The 17,102-nt window shown below is 42.6% G+C and overlaps 1 protein-coding gene across 1 annotated transcript in view; it reads left to right on the top strand.

The window, feature by feature from the left end:
* The window catches only part of LATS2 (large tumor suppressor kinase 2), a 46,567-nt gene extending 29,465 nt beyond the window's left edge, over positions 1-17,102 (top strand). Inside the window, exons 3-8 of the mRNA XM_041487165.1 lie at positions 6,782-6,914; positions 8,789-10,326; positions 13,013-13,595; positions 14,199-14,381; positions 15,574-15,680; positions 16,379-17,102. Coding sequence (XP_041343099.1) covers positions 6,782-6,914; positions 8,789-10,326; positions 13,013-13,595; positions 14,199-14,381; positions 15,574-15,680; positions 16,379-16,873 — 3,039 coding nt within the window. The 3' untranslated portion in view covers positions 16,874-17,102. The remainder of the gene's footprint in view (positions 1-6,781; positions 6,915-8,788; positions 10,327-13,012; positions 13,596-14,198; positions 14,382-15,573; positions 15,681-16,378) is intronic.

Below are 17,102 nucleotides of genomic sequence, written 5' to 3' on the forward strand. Positions count from 1 at the left end.
CTCAAGTAAGGTGTTATGGTAGCTGTTCTTTATAAGCACCCTGCCACTAAATCTATATAGCACTTTTTTCTTGTCTTGGAAGAACTTAAATAACTTTGATTAGTCATCAACTTGAGGAGAAGCAGCTGGGAAAAAACAGTAGAAAAGTCTTTTCTGTGATACTTGTGAGAGAACTTTGTATTCACTCTAGGGCTAATAAAATACTAAAACTAAAGTGATAGATTTCAAATATTGATATCACTTGTCTGGTTCATTTGTTTGATTTTTAACCATCCGGAGTTGTTTTAAATCCTAAAAGATATTAGAAACACTTTGATCACCAAAAGAAGGATTTTGTAAGTGAAAAAAAGTAACCAGATGATCTAGTTAGTTTTGGTTAATTTGTCTGATTCTTTCCATAGCAATAGCAAATAGAGCTATGGAAGGTATGTAGTTGGACATCAGGAAGAATTTATTCACAGAAAAGGTGATTAAGCATTGGAGTGGACTGCCCAGGGGGGTGGTGGAGTCACCATCGCTGGGTCTAGTTGACGAGGTGATGTTCAGTCAAAAGTTGGACTCAATGGAGGTCTTTTGCAACTGTAGCGATTCTGTGGAATGTGTCATATTCTGTGGCTTTGAGGATTAGGGTAATTTATTTTAGAGTTGGTTTGTGGTGGTCATGATACAAGGGTTTCTATACTGGGACCCAGTAGAATTGACACTTTCAGCCTCCACCCTCTTTTTGCCTAGTACTCCAAATTGCATATTTTGGCCTGGATTTAATTACCTTACTTTAATAGTAAGTTATCCTGCTGCCATAAAAACAATAACAGGACCCCATTGTACTAGGTGCTGTGCAAACAGAGTAGTAAATATACCAGTCTTCTGTAGGTGACTGGCTAAATGAAGACTGAAAGTGTTGGAAGGCAAACAGAATGAGCAGTGGCATAGCAATGACTGTCACATTAGATTTATTTTTATTTGTTTTTCTTCTGATGGGGCATTTACCAGAGCACTGTATAATTTATAAAATCCTCCCTCTGTCTTTTGTACATACTCTCTTTGTTCTGCAAATATCCCTTGAAAATGTGTATAAAAAACACCTGGTTAAAGTTGTTCCTTACCTGCAATTCCCCATTCCTAATTTAAAGTCATGTATTTTTTTCCTGTGTTGATGTGATTTAATTTAGTGAATCTTACATTTTGTGATGTGTTTATATTCTTTTTCTGTCTGCCCAGTTTTATGTACTACCGTGTGTCTCCTCTGCATACTTTAACCCCTGGTAAGCCTGGTATGAGGGAAAAAAAAAGAAGGAAGGAAGCACTCTGACAATGTGAGGTGGGAATACACAGTCAGTGCACAGCAGAGCTAAAGCACCCAGCCAAAAGAATGGATGACCTTCAGAGCTGGAGTGATAGCAGAATTAAAAATAATTCAGGAGCACAAAAGGTAGAAATGCTGTAAGCAAGGGCTAAAAGCCAGAGTTAAAGCCCCCAGTGACTTTACCACAAGGATGGCTTTTCCACCACTCTTGGCACATCATCAAGAATGGTGTGTGCACCTCTTATCAAAATCATCTGCCCGTCTGATCTTTCTTGATACAGATGTGGGCTACTACACCAATAAAGGGAACGAAATTCCCGTTTAACAGAAGAAAACAAATTCAGCCCTGGAGGCCAAACTGTGAGAATCCCTTAGGATGAAGGGGGCTTGCTGTAGGTAACAGCAGAACTGCTGTGAAAGACAATCAAAACTAAAATCAGAGGCAGTAAACTGACCCTGCATAATTTAGGCTGGGAGGGAGGTTTATTATTGCCTAAGCAGGATAGCTTGGAGGAGTTCGTAACAGGAGCAGTGGGGGCAGAAAACAACCTTAACTAATCATGGGGCAGATATCCATTTGTTTCTGAATGGGTCACATAGTTTCAGAATGGACTAAGCGATGCTGCAGCACACAGTAGGTTTCTGCCTCTGCTAATTTCCTCCCGCTTTTCTGATGCACTAAAACTGAAAAGCACTAATGACACTCAGGATAATATCTTAATTATGTAGCTAGAATATTTTAATCAAGGTTATGGTAGGCATGGGAATTTATGTGCAGAATTTAGCCTCTGATGTTAGCAACCTGAAAACAGGCAAAACAAAAGTAGAGTACAAAACTGGATGAAGTGTCCAACTAGAGAATAATTACAGAGAGAGAATATTGCAAAATAGTTTTCTCTGTTCTGTGGGGCTGCAGCAGTTCTGATAGAGTACATTGTACACATTGTTTCCTGAACTGCTTGGGTTTTGCATGTTTAAAATCATGAATGAAAAATCCTACAATGGGGGGCTATCACACAAAGGCTTGTAATCAATGCTGGATCATCTCTTTTGGCATGAGCTTTATTTTTTTCCCTTCTGCAGGGAACCTGTATCTGTTTCCTGCATCTGTCACCCATCCTTCTTGGTGAATGGAAAGCAAGTAATTAATTTTTGTTGTTGTTAGCAATTAATTGCCCTTGCCAGATTTTGGAGGACTATTGTCTCCTTCAGACACAATGTTCTTGGGAAAAAGTCTTACTTATTGTAACCTCTTGTGCAATCTTCACTTGGATGATAAATACATCTTGGCAACGAGGAGCTTTCTGAATGAAAAATGTTGCTGGACAACCCTGTAGTACAGCAAGAACGCAAACCTCTGCCAATGCTGGTGGAGTGCAGCCAGGCAGGAGGGTAAAATGGGGAAAGCCTTTCACACTGCCTGCAGAGCACAGAGTGAGATGAAGTCTTTATGTGCACAAATCCAAATATCTGTTTACCATCAAACAAGGATTTCTCCTATTGAGCATCTGAGCTCAAAGGTGGCCTTCCATCTAGCAAAAAGGAAATCTGTTGGAAGGCTGCCATCTACCAGTGCAAGAGTGGGGAAATAACAGAGAGCATGTGGATCATGCAGCAGTCAGGTTTAGGTAGCCCACTGTAGGAATTAGCTGGGAAACTCCACCCTCCTGTTCTTTTATTTGAGTCCACAAATTTGGGATTTTGCAGTTTCCTCAATCTGTTTTGTGGTTCATGGCCTGACTTTGGTTTTCCACTAGATCTGTCCAGAACCATAGCTGACCACTGAAATCTCATTTTAGTATTGCAGCTGTTAAATTAATTGCAGCCTTGTTAGAGTTAATTGTAAATGTGCATTTTTCCCCCTGTAGCTCTTCACCTTTACTTTTTCTGGTTGATTTTTTCATCAATAGTGATGTCTGGAAGCAAAAAGGTGCATAAAAGCCCTGCACAGAGAGATGTTTGAATCCTCCAAAGGGAATACGGAGAATGCGTTGGGGCTGGGAGCGCTCTGTTCTCTTGTGGTTTCTGTGCACTCTGCCAATGGCTGGTGTTTCTCCGTGGGCCTGGCAGCTGCTGTGGGGCAGCAGAGCACAGCCAGCAGCCAAGTTTCTCAACCCATACTGCAGCTGACAGCGCTTGGCCTCGTGAAAAGGAAACAATCTGAGGCAGAGGGCTTGATGCAGTGTACCTTGCAGTTAATGGAAATCTTTGTTGACCTCAGTGGAAGCTGGATTTGATCCTGTGCCTACTTGAGTGTTTTGGAGTTGGCTGCAGTTCCAAGTAGCTTTTTTTCCCCTGGCTCATTTCTGGTTCCTTTTTTTCCCTTCTCTTTCTAAAGTGTACTTACCTTCGAGTGGTGTAAAATCAAGACTGCTCCATCCATGTCACTGTAACTGGGTGCTTTTATCCTCACCCAGTGTCTGTCCTCATTTCCTCAGCCCTTCCACTGTCTGTGTGTTGATTTGCAAGATTTTGGCATCGATTTCCCACCTTTTTGAGCCATTATGCTGCTTCTCACAAACACCCTCCATCTCACTTAAGCCTCTGCTCTTGAACAAGTGTAATTGTTTAATCCATCTTCTGCCCTTCTTCCTCAACTTCAAAACAGTCCTTATATTGATTCCTGGCAAATGCAGCCCAGGCCCCAGCTGCCAGCAGGGAGCCAACTTTCCCTTCAGCAGGCTCCTGGAGGCCAGCCCTTTACTGCCTCATGCCAGCCGTGCTCCCTTGCTCGGCAGAGCTCATCCCTGTGTTGCACATAGAAAGGAGAAGGCCACCATGCCTCAGGAGCCAGCAGCCACCTCGGGCAGAGCACACTCTCTGTGCTCCTCAGCCACACATCAGCATATCTTCTGTCCCTAAGGAAAAGGTTCTGGAGGTAATGGAGCTTTTTTCAGGCGACTGCCAGAGAGAAGAGAGCTGTGGGCATGGACAGTGGCAATGGGAAGAATGATGCAGAGGAGGACAAATGCCAGCTGCAGCACTGCTGGGGCTTCTTCTTGCCCTCCACTCTCCTTGAGTATCACGTGCCCCCAGAGGGATTTGTCTCCTGCATGGAGAATTGTGATTATCTGTGATCTGCCTCTGAGGAAAACCTTTTTCCTTTTGTTACCTTTCCTTACTTCATTTTTTTCCAGCAGTAATGTAATTGCTGAGCAAACAGGGTGTGTAATGAGGAACCCTTTGTAGGGTGGGAGCTGACCTAGTGAAAGATGAGAAGTGGGGAGCTGGAGCACAGGGCTGCTGTTGCACTGGGGCTTGCAAGGGTGAGATTGCCACGGACACACCTGCTGGTCCCAAGCTCTTGCTGGCCTCTTTGGTTATCCAGCTGTGCTCAGTGGAATGTATTGTGCCTGTTCCCTCACATCACTCACACTGAAGTTTAAATATGAGTCCCCCTAAACTGGCTGAAGGTAGAACACACAGCTTCAGGAAGACCAGTGTTGTTTTTACTCTTGCTTTTCAGACACAGGCAATGGCAAAAGAGGAGAAAGTTACAGTATGATTTCAGAGATTATATCAATATGCTGGTGATACTATTTCTTCTATTTTAGCCCCTTTGAATTATATACAGCCAGCACAGATCAGAGACGGAGAAATGGACCATGTGGGCTGTTTTATTAATCATTAATACAGTTGTTACCCAACATCCAAACCAGCCCAAATGTGCTTATAGAGAACATTTAACTTAGGAAACTAAGACTTGTGACCTAAGGCTAGATCCAGCTGCTGTAAATGGGACAGAGTATGTTAGCAGCCATGTGGAACAGAGCTGTAAAGCCCAGAGTCCCTGGATGATGAGAATGATGAACACTAAGATGTGCATTTGCTAATACTTTAGAAATGTATCCACATGAAGAAAAAAAGAAAGAGGAAAAAAACATTGTGGGAAATTCTTTCCTTCATACTTAATTTTTTTTCTGTTGATTTAAAATTGTCCTTAGTAATATGTTGCTGCCAGTGAAGTATTTCAGCTATAGGAAATGTGAAACCAACTATTGCCTTTCTATGAATTATGAGTCATAAATTGTATGAAAAATATTCAGCTTGCTATAGCTATTCCACAAGCAGAACCTCTGAGTAATGAAGAAACTGCTGCCATTTTAGGGGGAGTAGGAGGGGTCTGGGTTAAGAAAAACAAGATGCCAAGTGCCAGCATGTGGCTGTGTGCTAAGTGTGAATTGGTGTCATCTGAGATGGGCCTCCCTTGCTGAGTAAACAGTTAGTGGGTATTTGACGTGTACAGTGCAGCAAAGCTGCCCTTTGCTCCAGCTGGAGTTCCCAAATGCCAGCCAGTGCCCAGAACTGACCCGTGGGAGAGCCGTGCACCAGTGCCAACCCAGCTGCCACATCTGCAACCGGGCAGCCAAGCCAGGGAGGCACGACCTCCCTCTGATTCAGTGCTCAGTGGGCAGGTTGTGGTGACAGAATTCCCCTAAAAATAGTAATAAAGTGGCAAGAGAATAGGATACTGACATTGACAGGCAAATCCTTGGTGGTGGCATTCATTTCATTCAGCTTCAGCCATCTAAGAGCTGTGAGTTAAGTTCAAGTTAGTTCTATAATCATGTGTCACTAAGGTTTATCTCCTCTTATATCTTTTATGAATTGCCTTTTGGAGGTGATTATATAAAGGTGCTCAGCAACTACTTTTGAGGCTGGTATCCAACTTTTTCATGAGTGAAGTTCTGTGAGTGAAATTCAACATTAAAGCTCTGGATTTGAGTTTCTCCATAATTTCAGAAAAGACCATGCAGCCTCATGAGGATTTGTGAATTTTGCTTTGCAATCACGTGGTGCTTGAGTCATTGAAAGGTGTTTAATATACCTGAGCTATAAGTAAAAGTATAAACAAATTTCTAAGAGTAGAGCAGTGATTGCTAACCATGGTTGTTAATAAAATACAGCTAAAAAGACTGACAGCTTAGCTTTCAGTTTGGTATGCCCAGTCATTTTCCAAACAAACAGTGTGTGATGTCCCAGCTGTACTGAAAACAGCAGTTTTTCTTCCCTGTGGACTCTAGTGTGCAGAAATCAACCCCTGCCTAATTAGCTTCTTTGTGGTATTCGTGAAAGGATAACATTTTTGCTGTGTTCAGGTGTGACTAAGAGACATACTCTCAAACACTAACAGCTAAATTTCCATTTCATTTGATCCAGTGTGAAACTATGCTGGCTTTTCCATCCCTTATTCAAAGATTGTTTTAAGGGCTCTTGAAATACACATTTTATTTTGAGGCATCTTTAGTTACTAGAATCTGGGTAGGTTGTATGTTTTGTTATTTTCTTCTTATAATTTTTGAGTTGTGTAAGGCATGCAAATGCTTTCAAAGTACGAGTTCATTTGCTTCAGGCAGCTGTGATCTGGTGTTTAAAATGCTCCTGTTAATGTAAGAACACTTAATGCTTTTCAGCTTGCAGTCCAGTGCTTGGGTTTTGTCACAATGTGATTCAATTCTTGTTTGCTTTGTACAGGAGATGGCTGTCCGAGCACTGAAGCAGACAGGGAGCAGAAGTATCGAGGCAGCCCTGGAGTACATCAGCAAGATGAGCTACTTGGATCCTAGAAATGAACAGATAGTACGTGTAATTAAGCAAACCTCACCAGGTGAGCATGATTTTTTTAAATTGTGTTCTTCTTTCTTGCAATAAGCTAGTTTCCAAAGTAGGGTCGCCACTGGGGAGAAGTGTTGGACAGCAGTGTTCCACAGCAGTCTTGTAGGAGACAGTGAAGTAAACCTGGCCTTGCAAGGCCAGCTGGGCTGGAACCTCAATACAGCTCACCTGCTTCCAAGGAGTTGTCTGTGTACACATTCATAGTCTGCCTTCTTAAACAGAAACCTGTTGTTCAAATCCAAATATTCCCCCTTTGGACCAGAACGGACTTACTGGTGTACAAATCAAAGAGGTGGACATCATATCTCTTTTGACATCAAGATTATTTGCACAGCTGAATTATGTGTCCCAAAGGAAAACAATTATTACTGCTACTTTTTTTGTGGCCTGTGATAAGGGAAAGCAAAGTCAGCTTGCCCCCAAGGCTCAGGATGAATCCTTCTGACAGAGATGACAAATGGGTCTTACGGCTGCCTCCCACTTCCAGGCCAGAGTAGCCACTTCTTAGGTTGCTTAGGATTACTACAGCTTCATCAGTGCATCTCACTGTGTCCCAGCAGATGAGCTGTCAGGGGTGTTGTTGTGAGAACAGCCTCAGTAATTCTGGCCTTGTGTTATCACAGGAAAAAGAGCTGCCAATTACAGATTTCACTTTAAAGATCTCTGATTATTTGTCCAACCTGATTCCATTTCAAAACATTGCATTCTTTATGAGGGTACCATTTACTGTGGTGAGCACCCTCACTGTGCAGAGAGTGCATAAACCTGTCTTAATACCATGCACATCCCTGTGTGTCTGTGGGCAGCAGGGCTTGTGTGTCAAGGTGAGGAGTCAGCAGCTGTGCTCAGGTGTGCTGCATCTGGCCCAGCTGGGGCGTGCTGTACTGCAAAAACTTGTAATGAACTGTTCAAGCCTGTTAGTTCAGTATGGCTATTGTGAAGTCGGGATTTTAAAAGGAAATGGTTTAGGTAAAGATGGGCCAAGTCCTGTGATTTGTGAGAGCTAAAGCACCAGAAGGGAACAAAAACATCACAGCAGCACAGAGTCTCCCCTTGTCTTTTTAGCAGAGCCAGTGCTTTATACACCTGCAATTTGTCCTCAGATCAAAGAACTGATGAAAAGTGCCGTTAACGCTTCCACTGTAGGAATGCTGCTATCTTGTCTCTGCACATTCTTCAAGCTAAGATTAATATGTTGACACCCTGAAAGATTTTCCTTCCCAGCAGATGGAAGATGAGTAATGTGAGGGGGTACTCTGTGTCCAACACATTGGAAGGAATACAGGACAAACTGTATGATACCTTTGTTTAAATGAAGGAGAAGGAAAGAGGGATTTTTGAGAATGATGGAAGAGAGAAATGTAAACAGAAAACCAGTGTGAGCAGGTGGCTCACTGTGCAGCAGATAGACTGTGTGATGGCCGAGTAGTTTATAGCAATGTTGACTTTAAGGTGTATAGAAAGTCCTTCCAGGAGCTTTTTTATTCCCGTTGTTGTACTTAACACTCTGCTCTGTAGCTTCCTCCTGTCTGAGAGCAATGACTGCTAATAATGGTCCAGCTTTAAGAAACAGGCTGTAGAGTAGTCTGATGAGTCCACAGTTAGGGAATTTGTGCTTCTGTTTCATGATTTGATAGGACTCCCTGATGATTCCTGGCATGAGCATTATTGTGAGCCAGTAGCTCGTTATCAGTAGGAATAACTTTAAATGTTCAGAGTGTTTAATTTAGATTTTGAAAGGTGTTTTTAAAACACATACCCCCTGAACAGTGTGCATGTGTGTGTATGTATAGATGCATGAGTAATATAAAGTAATTGGTTCACCTGAATTGTTTCCTAACGTTCTTCCGTGTTCTTTTTATAAAGGGAAGGGTATTGTGCCAAATAATGTAACCCGCAGGCCAAGCTTTGAAGGATCAAATGAATCTTTTCCGTCCTACCATCAGATCAGTAATGCAGCCTATGAAGGGACAGGCTTTGGAGCAGAAGGTGCAAATATGCTTACTGAGGTTCCAAGGCCATACATGGACTATTTAATCTCCACTTCTCAGTCGTCAGCTATGACTGCTCCTGTACAGCGACCCTCTGGAGTAGGCACTCACAGCACACCAACGAGCCATCAGCAGAAAGCATACCCTGCAAATATGGAGTCTTCTGTGATTAATTATCCAGTTGCTAATCACAGCAGTCAGGCCTTGCAGCTGCAGGCGTCCCATGGCTGCAACAGCCAACATTACAGCAGGCAGCACATGATGGTGCAGGGGGAACCTATGGGATATGGTGTTCAGCGGAGTCCATCCTTCCAAAACAAGATGCAGCAGGAGGGGGGATATGCCAATCTCCCAAATAAAGGGGCAGTTGTTCAGAACAATACTGGTCATGCATTTCAGCAGGCACCAGCAAGCCTGTATATCTCACATTCTCATCACAAACAGACAAGTCCTTCTTCTCATCAAATGCATGTGATATCCAGAGGTCCAGCCTTTGCTAATGATTTTTCAGACAGTCCACCACAAAATCTATTAACTCCATCTAGAAATAGCCTAAACATGGACCTCTATGACATGAATAATCCTCAAGTTCAGCAGTGGCAGGCAGCAACACCATCACGAAGAGATTCTGTACAAAACCCAGGAATAGAAACATCTCCACGGCAACATGTATCCTTCAGACCTGATGCCACGGTGCCAAGCAGAACAAACTCCTTCAACAATCACCAGCAACAGCCACAAGTGACAGTGTCTATGAGACAGGTTCCTCCAGGAAAACCCGATCCTTCCATTACGTCTCCAAACACAATCACGGCAGTCACATCTGCTCATATCCTGCAGCCAGTGAAGAGCATGCGAGTGATGAGACCAGAGCCTCAGACTGCAGTGGGACCTTCCCACCCTGCGTGGCTGCCTGCACAGGCACCGGCTGTGGATGGCCTGGAGATCATGGAGCAGCACGTGCCACCACCTGGAGCAGCTAATGCCTACCAGCTCGATGTGGATTATGGTAACCAGGAACTGCGGTGTCCACCCCCACCCTATCCCAAGCATTTGTTACTTCCTGGCACCTCCGAGCAGTTTGATATCAACTGCTTGTGCATGGGCGTGGAGCAGACTCTGCGTGTGGTCCCCAGTTCAACAAGCAACAAGGCTGAAGAGAGCAGCGAGCGAAATGATAAAAGCAGCAAGAGCACTAAAGCTGAAAAACCAAGCAAAGATAAAAAGCAGATTCAGACATCTCCGGTGCCTGTGCGAAAAAATGGCAAAGATGAGGAAAAGCGAGAATCCCGAATAAAGAGCTACTCACCTTTTGCCTTCAAGTTCTACATGGAGCAACATGTAGAGAACGTCATAAAGACCTACCAGCAGAAAATTAACAGGAGGTTGCAGTTGGAGCAAGAAATGGCAAAAGTAATTCTTGTTTTGTTATAATAAAATCTAGTAGGGTCAAATTAATTATTGCTATTTTTGATTTGTAAAAAAATTGTAAAGGCAGAACCCACTGAAGTAGTAAGTATCAGACACCTCCCTATATCAGACTGTATCCCCTTAAAAGTGTGGATGCAGGTCTGGGAGGCTGTTTGAAAAGCCTGGGATGTGAAATGGTGTTTCTTCATACCAGAAAAGTAAAATGAGGCAAAACCCCCCATATTATAGATAAGAACTTAGAATGCACGCTTGAGGCTGAGATAATTCTGGCATTACTTTGGCAGCTCTTGCAAAACTCTGTGCTCTAGTTCCTCCTTGCTGTTCCACAATTGCTGCCCATTCACCAAAGCCATGGTTCAGTTTGGCAGTCTCTGTGCGATATTTTCAGATGACTGTGTAATACTTGACTGAAAGTTGTCTGTTGAACACATGTAAGTAGTAATGTCCTGCAAGTAACTATACTGGACCAACTTGAACTGATTTTTTTTTTTTTGCCAGAAGTTGTTCTAGGGGCAGGTCTCAGGGAGATGCATTTTGGGTGACAGAACTTCTTTCATGCCTAACTGCAGCTCTCGAATCTAAGCTGACTCTCTGATAGTGCTGCTTAAAACAAAGCTGCCGAGCTCTGATGGTTGGGCTGGCAGTTGTGTTTTTAATTTTTATTTCTGGAAGAGGAAGAGGGGTTTTTTTCTTCCCAGGCATGACTGGAATATGACTAGTCTACTTTTGCATTAAAGGATAGCTGTTATTAATGCATAATGGGTAATAATTAACTACCCAATTTTCCCTAGCACAGTCAGTTTCCAGAGTCAATTGATTCAATGCTCACATTGCACCAGAAAGCTCAGAGTTTGTTTACTGAGGTTAGAACTAAGAGAATATTCTTGGAAAATCTCTTGAAACGTTGGCATTTTACTGACAGTTAAAAGCTTGTCCTCATTGCAAGTACAGGTTGTATTGTGTTGCTTGAGTATTTTCCTGAGACTGAGATAGGGAGTGATTTCTAGAGAGGTATAACAGGACCTAATTGTGCTAGTTCTTCTCTTCCGACTCTTCAGCTTTCCCTCATTCAGAGATAATTCAGGTATAAACAAAAACAACTCCTTCCCCTGGAAACCTTATCACTGACTGAAAATACACATGCAGGAGATTTTGGCTATCTTAACATTTCTTTATTCTAGAATTAACAAGAACAGAGCACACTCATTATTTTACCCTAAAAAAGTAAATATTTCCTCTATTATGGATTGATTTAGTTATCTTTCATTTCAAAAACAGTATTCCTGGTTTTGATATGGCTGTTTCCTTCAGTCTGAAACTTCATCCTACCTGTTCTGCAAGTTTCTGTAGACTTACCCCTTCCTTTATTCATACAGATTTAATTTTTATACCGTGGGGATCTTATTGCACAGTCTGGCTGCCCACATTCATCTTTAGATACCTAGACTACAGATGTGAAATTAAATCAGCCTAAGCAGCAGCCCTGTGGGTGTATGCTTGGGTTTCTAGCCTGCTAATCAGTGAGCTTCAGCCCCCTCCACGCTCCCAATGGCCCCTTCTCACCAGGCACTGATCTTTCTCTCAAAAGTAGTTCAGTTGATGCCAATTAATTCAAGATTTTGGAACTGGGGTGTGCAGAAAGAAAAGAGCATGCTGCAGGAAGTGAGTTGTCAGAGGAGCCTGGGGGTCAGCCTAGGGGTTACTGCTGGTGGAGGCCACCAGTGGCTCTCAGCAGAGGACCAGACACTGAAGTTGGCAGAGTTGGCACTCTGCAGGCTCTGTCTTGAAAGGTGGGGAAAATCTGGTTGGATCCAGCTGCTTCTCTCTTTTCCAGGAGGTTTCTCCCCACAGCCCTGTGAAATGTTACTTGCAGATACTGGGAGGCTCTCTGGAGACAGGAGATGGACAAGGCAGCTGTTCTACAGCTTGGGTGCAGAGGGAAAATAATACATTTAGGAGGGAAATAGCATCAGGGCCTGGCTGCAGTGGCTGAGGGGATACCAGACCTGAGGATTTTATGTATATATTTTGGGATGGGAAAAAGAGACGTTTATAGAACAGATGCTCAGGAGATCTAAAAAGCTTGAGAGTGCAGGATGTTTATGGCAGAGGAAGAAACACAATTTCTAAAGGAGGTTCCAAGGCACTTGGGAATGTGTAGGTCAAAACCAGCTTTTTAATTACAACACAAAACCAAACAAACAGCACCCAAGGTAGGAACCGCTAATGTGATTTACCCTGGGGTACTATTCATGAACAAAGTGAACTGCTGCACATAGGTTTAAGTTTCATTTTAAATTAAGCTGGGATTAAGTGCACAGACATTTAGTGGAGTGCAGTGGCAAAGTCCACATTTGAAAGGGGTAAACCAAATCCCACGGTCAGGTTTGTTATGTTGTATTCCCCTCTCTGACAATATTGCTCTATGCCTTCTTGTTCAGCCAAAAGAGACAATCTCAGATACTGCAAATTCAGATACTGCAAATTCAGGCAACAAGTTTGGGCACAGTGAGTTTGCCCTTTTTTCAGAAATACCTCAACAGACAGATAATGTTTTCTGGTTCTTGGTTAATTTTTCTGAAAAATGTGTTTTGGGAATGCTCATTTATTTTTCTCTTGCTATGAATGTAACAGTACTAGCTCTTGTGGTTTGCTTTCCTTTGTAAAGGCAGGCCTCTGTGAAGCAGAACAGGAACAAATGAGGAAAATTCTCTACCAGAAGGAGTCCAACTACAACAGACTTAAAAGGGCCAAAATGGACAAATCTATGTTTGTGAAAATCAAGACTCTGGGTATTGGTGCATTTGGAGAAGTATGCCTGGCCTGCAAAGTGGACACCCATGCCCTGTATGCCATGAAGACTCTGCGAAAGAAAGACGTGCTGAACCGCAATCAGGTGGCTCACGTCAAGGCAGAGAGGGACATACTTGCTGAGGCAGACAATGAGTGGGTGGTTAAACTCTATTACTCCTTCCAAGATAAAGACAATTTGTACTTTGTGATGGACTACATCCCTGGTGGGGATATGATGAGCCTGCTGATTCGGATGGAGGTCTTCCCAGAGCGTCTGGCTAGATTTTATATTGCAGAGCTCACTTTGGCCATAGAGAGTGTGCACAAAATGGGATTTATTCATCGAGACATCAAGCCTGACAACATTCTGATAGACCTCGATGGGCATATCAAACTGACTGACTTTGGACTGTGTACTGGATTCAGGTGGACTCACAATTCAAAATACTATCAGAAAGGTAATATTTTTACCCTTTTTCTAGGATGCTATTGTGTTATTTGTTTTGAAACAATCATCTACTTGTTGGCAGAAACACCAGATCAGGAAACTGGACAGTCAATGGCAATATAATGTGTCTGTCTCTTTCTGACTCACTCAATTAGCTTGTTTCCAGTCCTTTTGTTTCCAGTACTGTTCAAAACCCTGTCAGTAATGTGGCTGTCCACTGCAGCAGCAGTAATTTTTCAGTTTATATTTGTTTGGAGGATCTCTTTTGGTAGGGAAATAATTAAATCACAGATTTGGAGTAATCCATATGCCTCCTGTATGTGCTGTTGAGTTCTAGTGTCTGTAGGCAAAGAGGTCATAAACAATTGGTGTAGTTACCTTGAGTATACTCCATAGTTCTGTGTCCCCCATATAGAACTATACTTCCTTGTGCTGAGACAGAGACATTTTGTTGGACATTTTGTATGAAAAACCAATTGAGGGAGGGTGTTTAAAAATACCTTGGGTTTAAAGTTCAAACGCTGTTCTTCAGTGAGAGTAGGAGATGGCTCTGCATCTCTTTGTGCGTCGAGTTTTATGATCACAAATGTGAACTTTCTCTCCCATTTGAAAGGGAGCCATATCAGACAAGACAGCATGGAGCCCAGTGATCTTTGGGATGATGTGTCCAACTGTCGGTGTGGAGATAGGCTGAAGACATTGGAGCAAAGAGCTAAGAAGCAGCACCAGAGATGTCTGGCCCACTCGTTAGTTGGAACCCCTAATTACATTGCTCCTGAAGTCCTGCTTCGTAAGGGTAGGTAAACCTGTATTTTTCTCCTGTTTCACTATTTTTTTTTTCCTTGAATAAGCTTGCTGCTTTGGAAGATTGTCACTCTGAAGGCCACAAACACGTAGCTCAGATTAAGGAGAGCTCCTGATGCTCCAGTGTTTAGCATCACCACACTGGGGGTGGCCATACTATGTGTATGTAATGTCCACACTCTGAGGCCTTTGAGTGAGGCTGCTAATAAATGTGTTGGATAATTTTAACAGTGATATCTTTCAAGTATAAAGTAGATTATCTGTACTCATGGAATACAACTCTGACCCCTACCAAGTTTACACAGACCAGTGAGTAGCCAGCTGATAGTTCTGGATCACTGATTCAGATGGGCCACTTCAGCATGGGTGGTGTAAACTTGTGGAAGTATGTCCTCCTTATTCCCAGCCAGAACCTGTGGAACCCAACAGAAAGTTTTCACAATTTGCTCTGGACACCCTGCATTCAAAAGGTTAGCTTGAGGAATTTGGGCAGTACTTGGTGAATATCCATGCATAACTGACACAGTCACAGTAGTGAGAAGATTAGGTGTTCAGAGTTGGCTGCAGGCTAGATCCTGAGCCTGATCTTCTCTAACAGAGATTTCACATTGGATCCTACATCATTTGATTACAGAAATTCCATTGAAATCAGTGTTTAATTTTTTTTTTCCAGATGTTAAACATACACCTTATTGGTCATGTCACAGAACTTAAGTGATTAAAGTCATTCCTTTGCTTGTAACTTGCTCAGAGAGTCATCTGTAGCTTTCTTGTCTGTAGAGCCAGGCTGTGTCTTTCAGCAGCTTTTCAAAGTCGTGGAGTCACCTCCACTGAACCTAAGGTGGACATCAGTTGCTAAACATTTTTGTCATTTGAGGTTCAGTTTGTGCTGCATAGCTGTGGGACTGAGCACAAAAAAAACTCCTTCATTCTTTCTAATGATACTTTCATTACTCACTTTTGTTGAGAATTTATTCAGAAAGGTTCAAGGACAATAGGATTTGATCTTTACTAGAAGTAAACAGCAGTAGAAGTGGGTCAGCAAGCAGAAGTCACAAACCTTTTGTTGGAGAAAAGGCAGAAGTTTGTGCTGTATGTTTTAATACTTAATTGCAAGTAGCTCTAATAGCTCTATACACATTCTCCTTAGCTAGTGGAGGTCAACCTTTTGACTTGCCTTTCAGGATACACTCAGCTCTGTGACTGGTGGAGTGTTGGCGTCATCCTCTTTGAGATGTTAGTGGGACAGCCTCCTTTCCTGGCTCCCACACCCACAGAAACCCAGCTGAAGGTAAGTTAAAGCAAAGTTCCAGTCTGTGGTAGCAAAATTTCAACCCTTGCCTTCCCAGACCTGCTCCAGTTTCTTTTGCTAGAGAAAGAAGCAATGGTTAAAAAAGCCTGATTTTAAATAGTTCTGTGCAAGCACACATCCTTTGCCAGTAAAATAATACATTGAATATCCAACTAGAGCTGACTTGTCCAGCTGCAGAGATAGATATTAGTTTTATGAGTCTTCTCAGCAAAATTGTGATTTCTCAAACACAAGTTCATCCATTTAATTCCTTAGGGTGCCTATTAGTACCTAATATGCCAGTGACAATTGTGGTTGACAATATAAGTGTCAAAGTTGAGCAGTGATAGTTCTTTTCTAGAAAGGATTTGTCTTGTGACCACTTTTCCTAGTTTACATTTTGGAGACAAAGATAAATAATTCCTTTGTGTAAACTGAGTATGTTCTCAAATCCATCTATGGGAACATTCGGGTAGGAATTTGCCTTTTTAAAAAATGGAATTGTTCCTTTTGTCTGCTAGCCAGCAATGTTTCTTTGGTTCATTAGAGTAATTACTAACAGGAAATGAAATCTTGAAGCTGTGAACTATGAAGACTGTGAGATTACTTGTTATATGTGCTCCTGTACAGTTCATGTTGGCCATTGGAAGAGTTCTGTTTCCAGATCAGAAGTTCCTTAATACCTTTGTTACCTGCAGGTGATAAATTGGGAAAGCACACTGCACATTCCCTCACAGATCAAGCTGAGCCCTGAGGCAACTGATCTGATCACAAAGCTCTGCTGTGCTGCTGAGGACAGGCTTGGAAGAAATGGAGCAGATGATATTAAAGCCCATTCTTTCTTTCACTCTATGGACTTCTCTACCGATATCCGTAGGCAGCCAGCTCCCTATGTTCCAAAGATCAGCCATCCAATGGACACTTCAAATTTTGATCCAGTTGAAGAAGAAAGTCCTTGGAGTGATGCTAGTGGTGACAGTACCAGGACCTGGGATCCACTAGCCTCTTCCAACAGCAAACACACAGAACATGCTTTTTATGAGTTTACTTTCCGAAGATTCTTTGATGACAATGGATATCCGTTCAGGTATCCCAAACCTTCTGGAATGGAAGTTTGCCAGTCTGAGAAGTCTGATGTAGAAGACAAAGGTGTGGTAGATCAGACTGGAGCTTGTCAACCTGTATATGTGTAAATTATTGTATAGAGTACTTCAGATAAGACTAATCTCAAATCCTGTAGGGCCTTTAACTGATCCTTTAGGAACTGATCCTGCAGCACTTGTGTACCTTCAGCTGAGGCTGGAGACATCCTGGGGAGTAAAAGAAGCTTGCAGGGCCAGGTCCTAAAGATGGCACTCTTGAAAGTTCAGGTCAGTTCTACTGTAAATAACTTTGTTGATAATTACACTTGAAATCCTGGTC

The sequence above is a fragment of the Pyrgilauda ruficollis genome, unplaced genomic scaffold (genome assembly GCF_017590135.1).
Source record: "Pyrgilauda ruficollis isolate IOZ18807 unplaced genomic scaffold, ASM1759013v1 scaffold8, whole genome shotgun sequence".
Classification (NCBI taxonomy): Eukaryota; Metazoa; Chordata; class Aves; order Passeriformes; family Passeridae; genus Pyrgilauda; species Pyrgilauda ruficollis.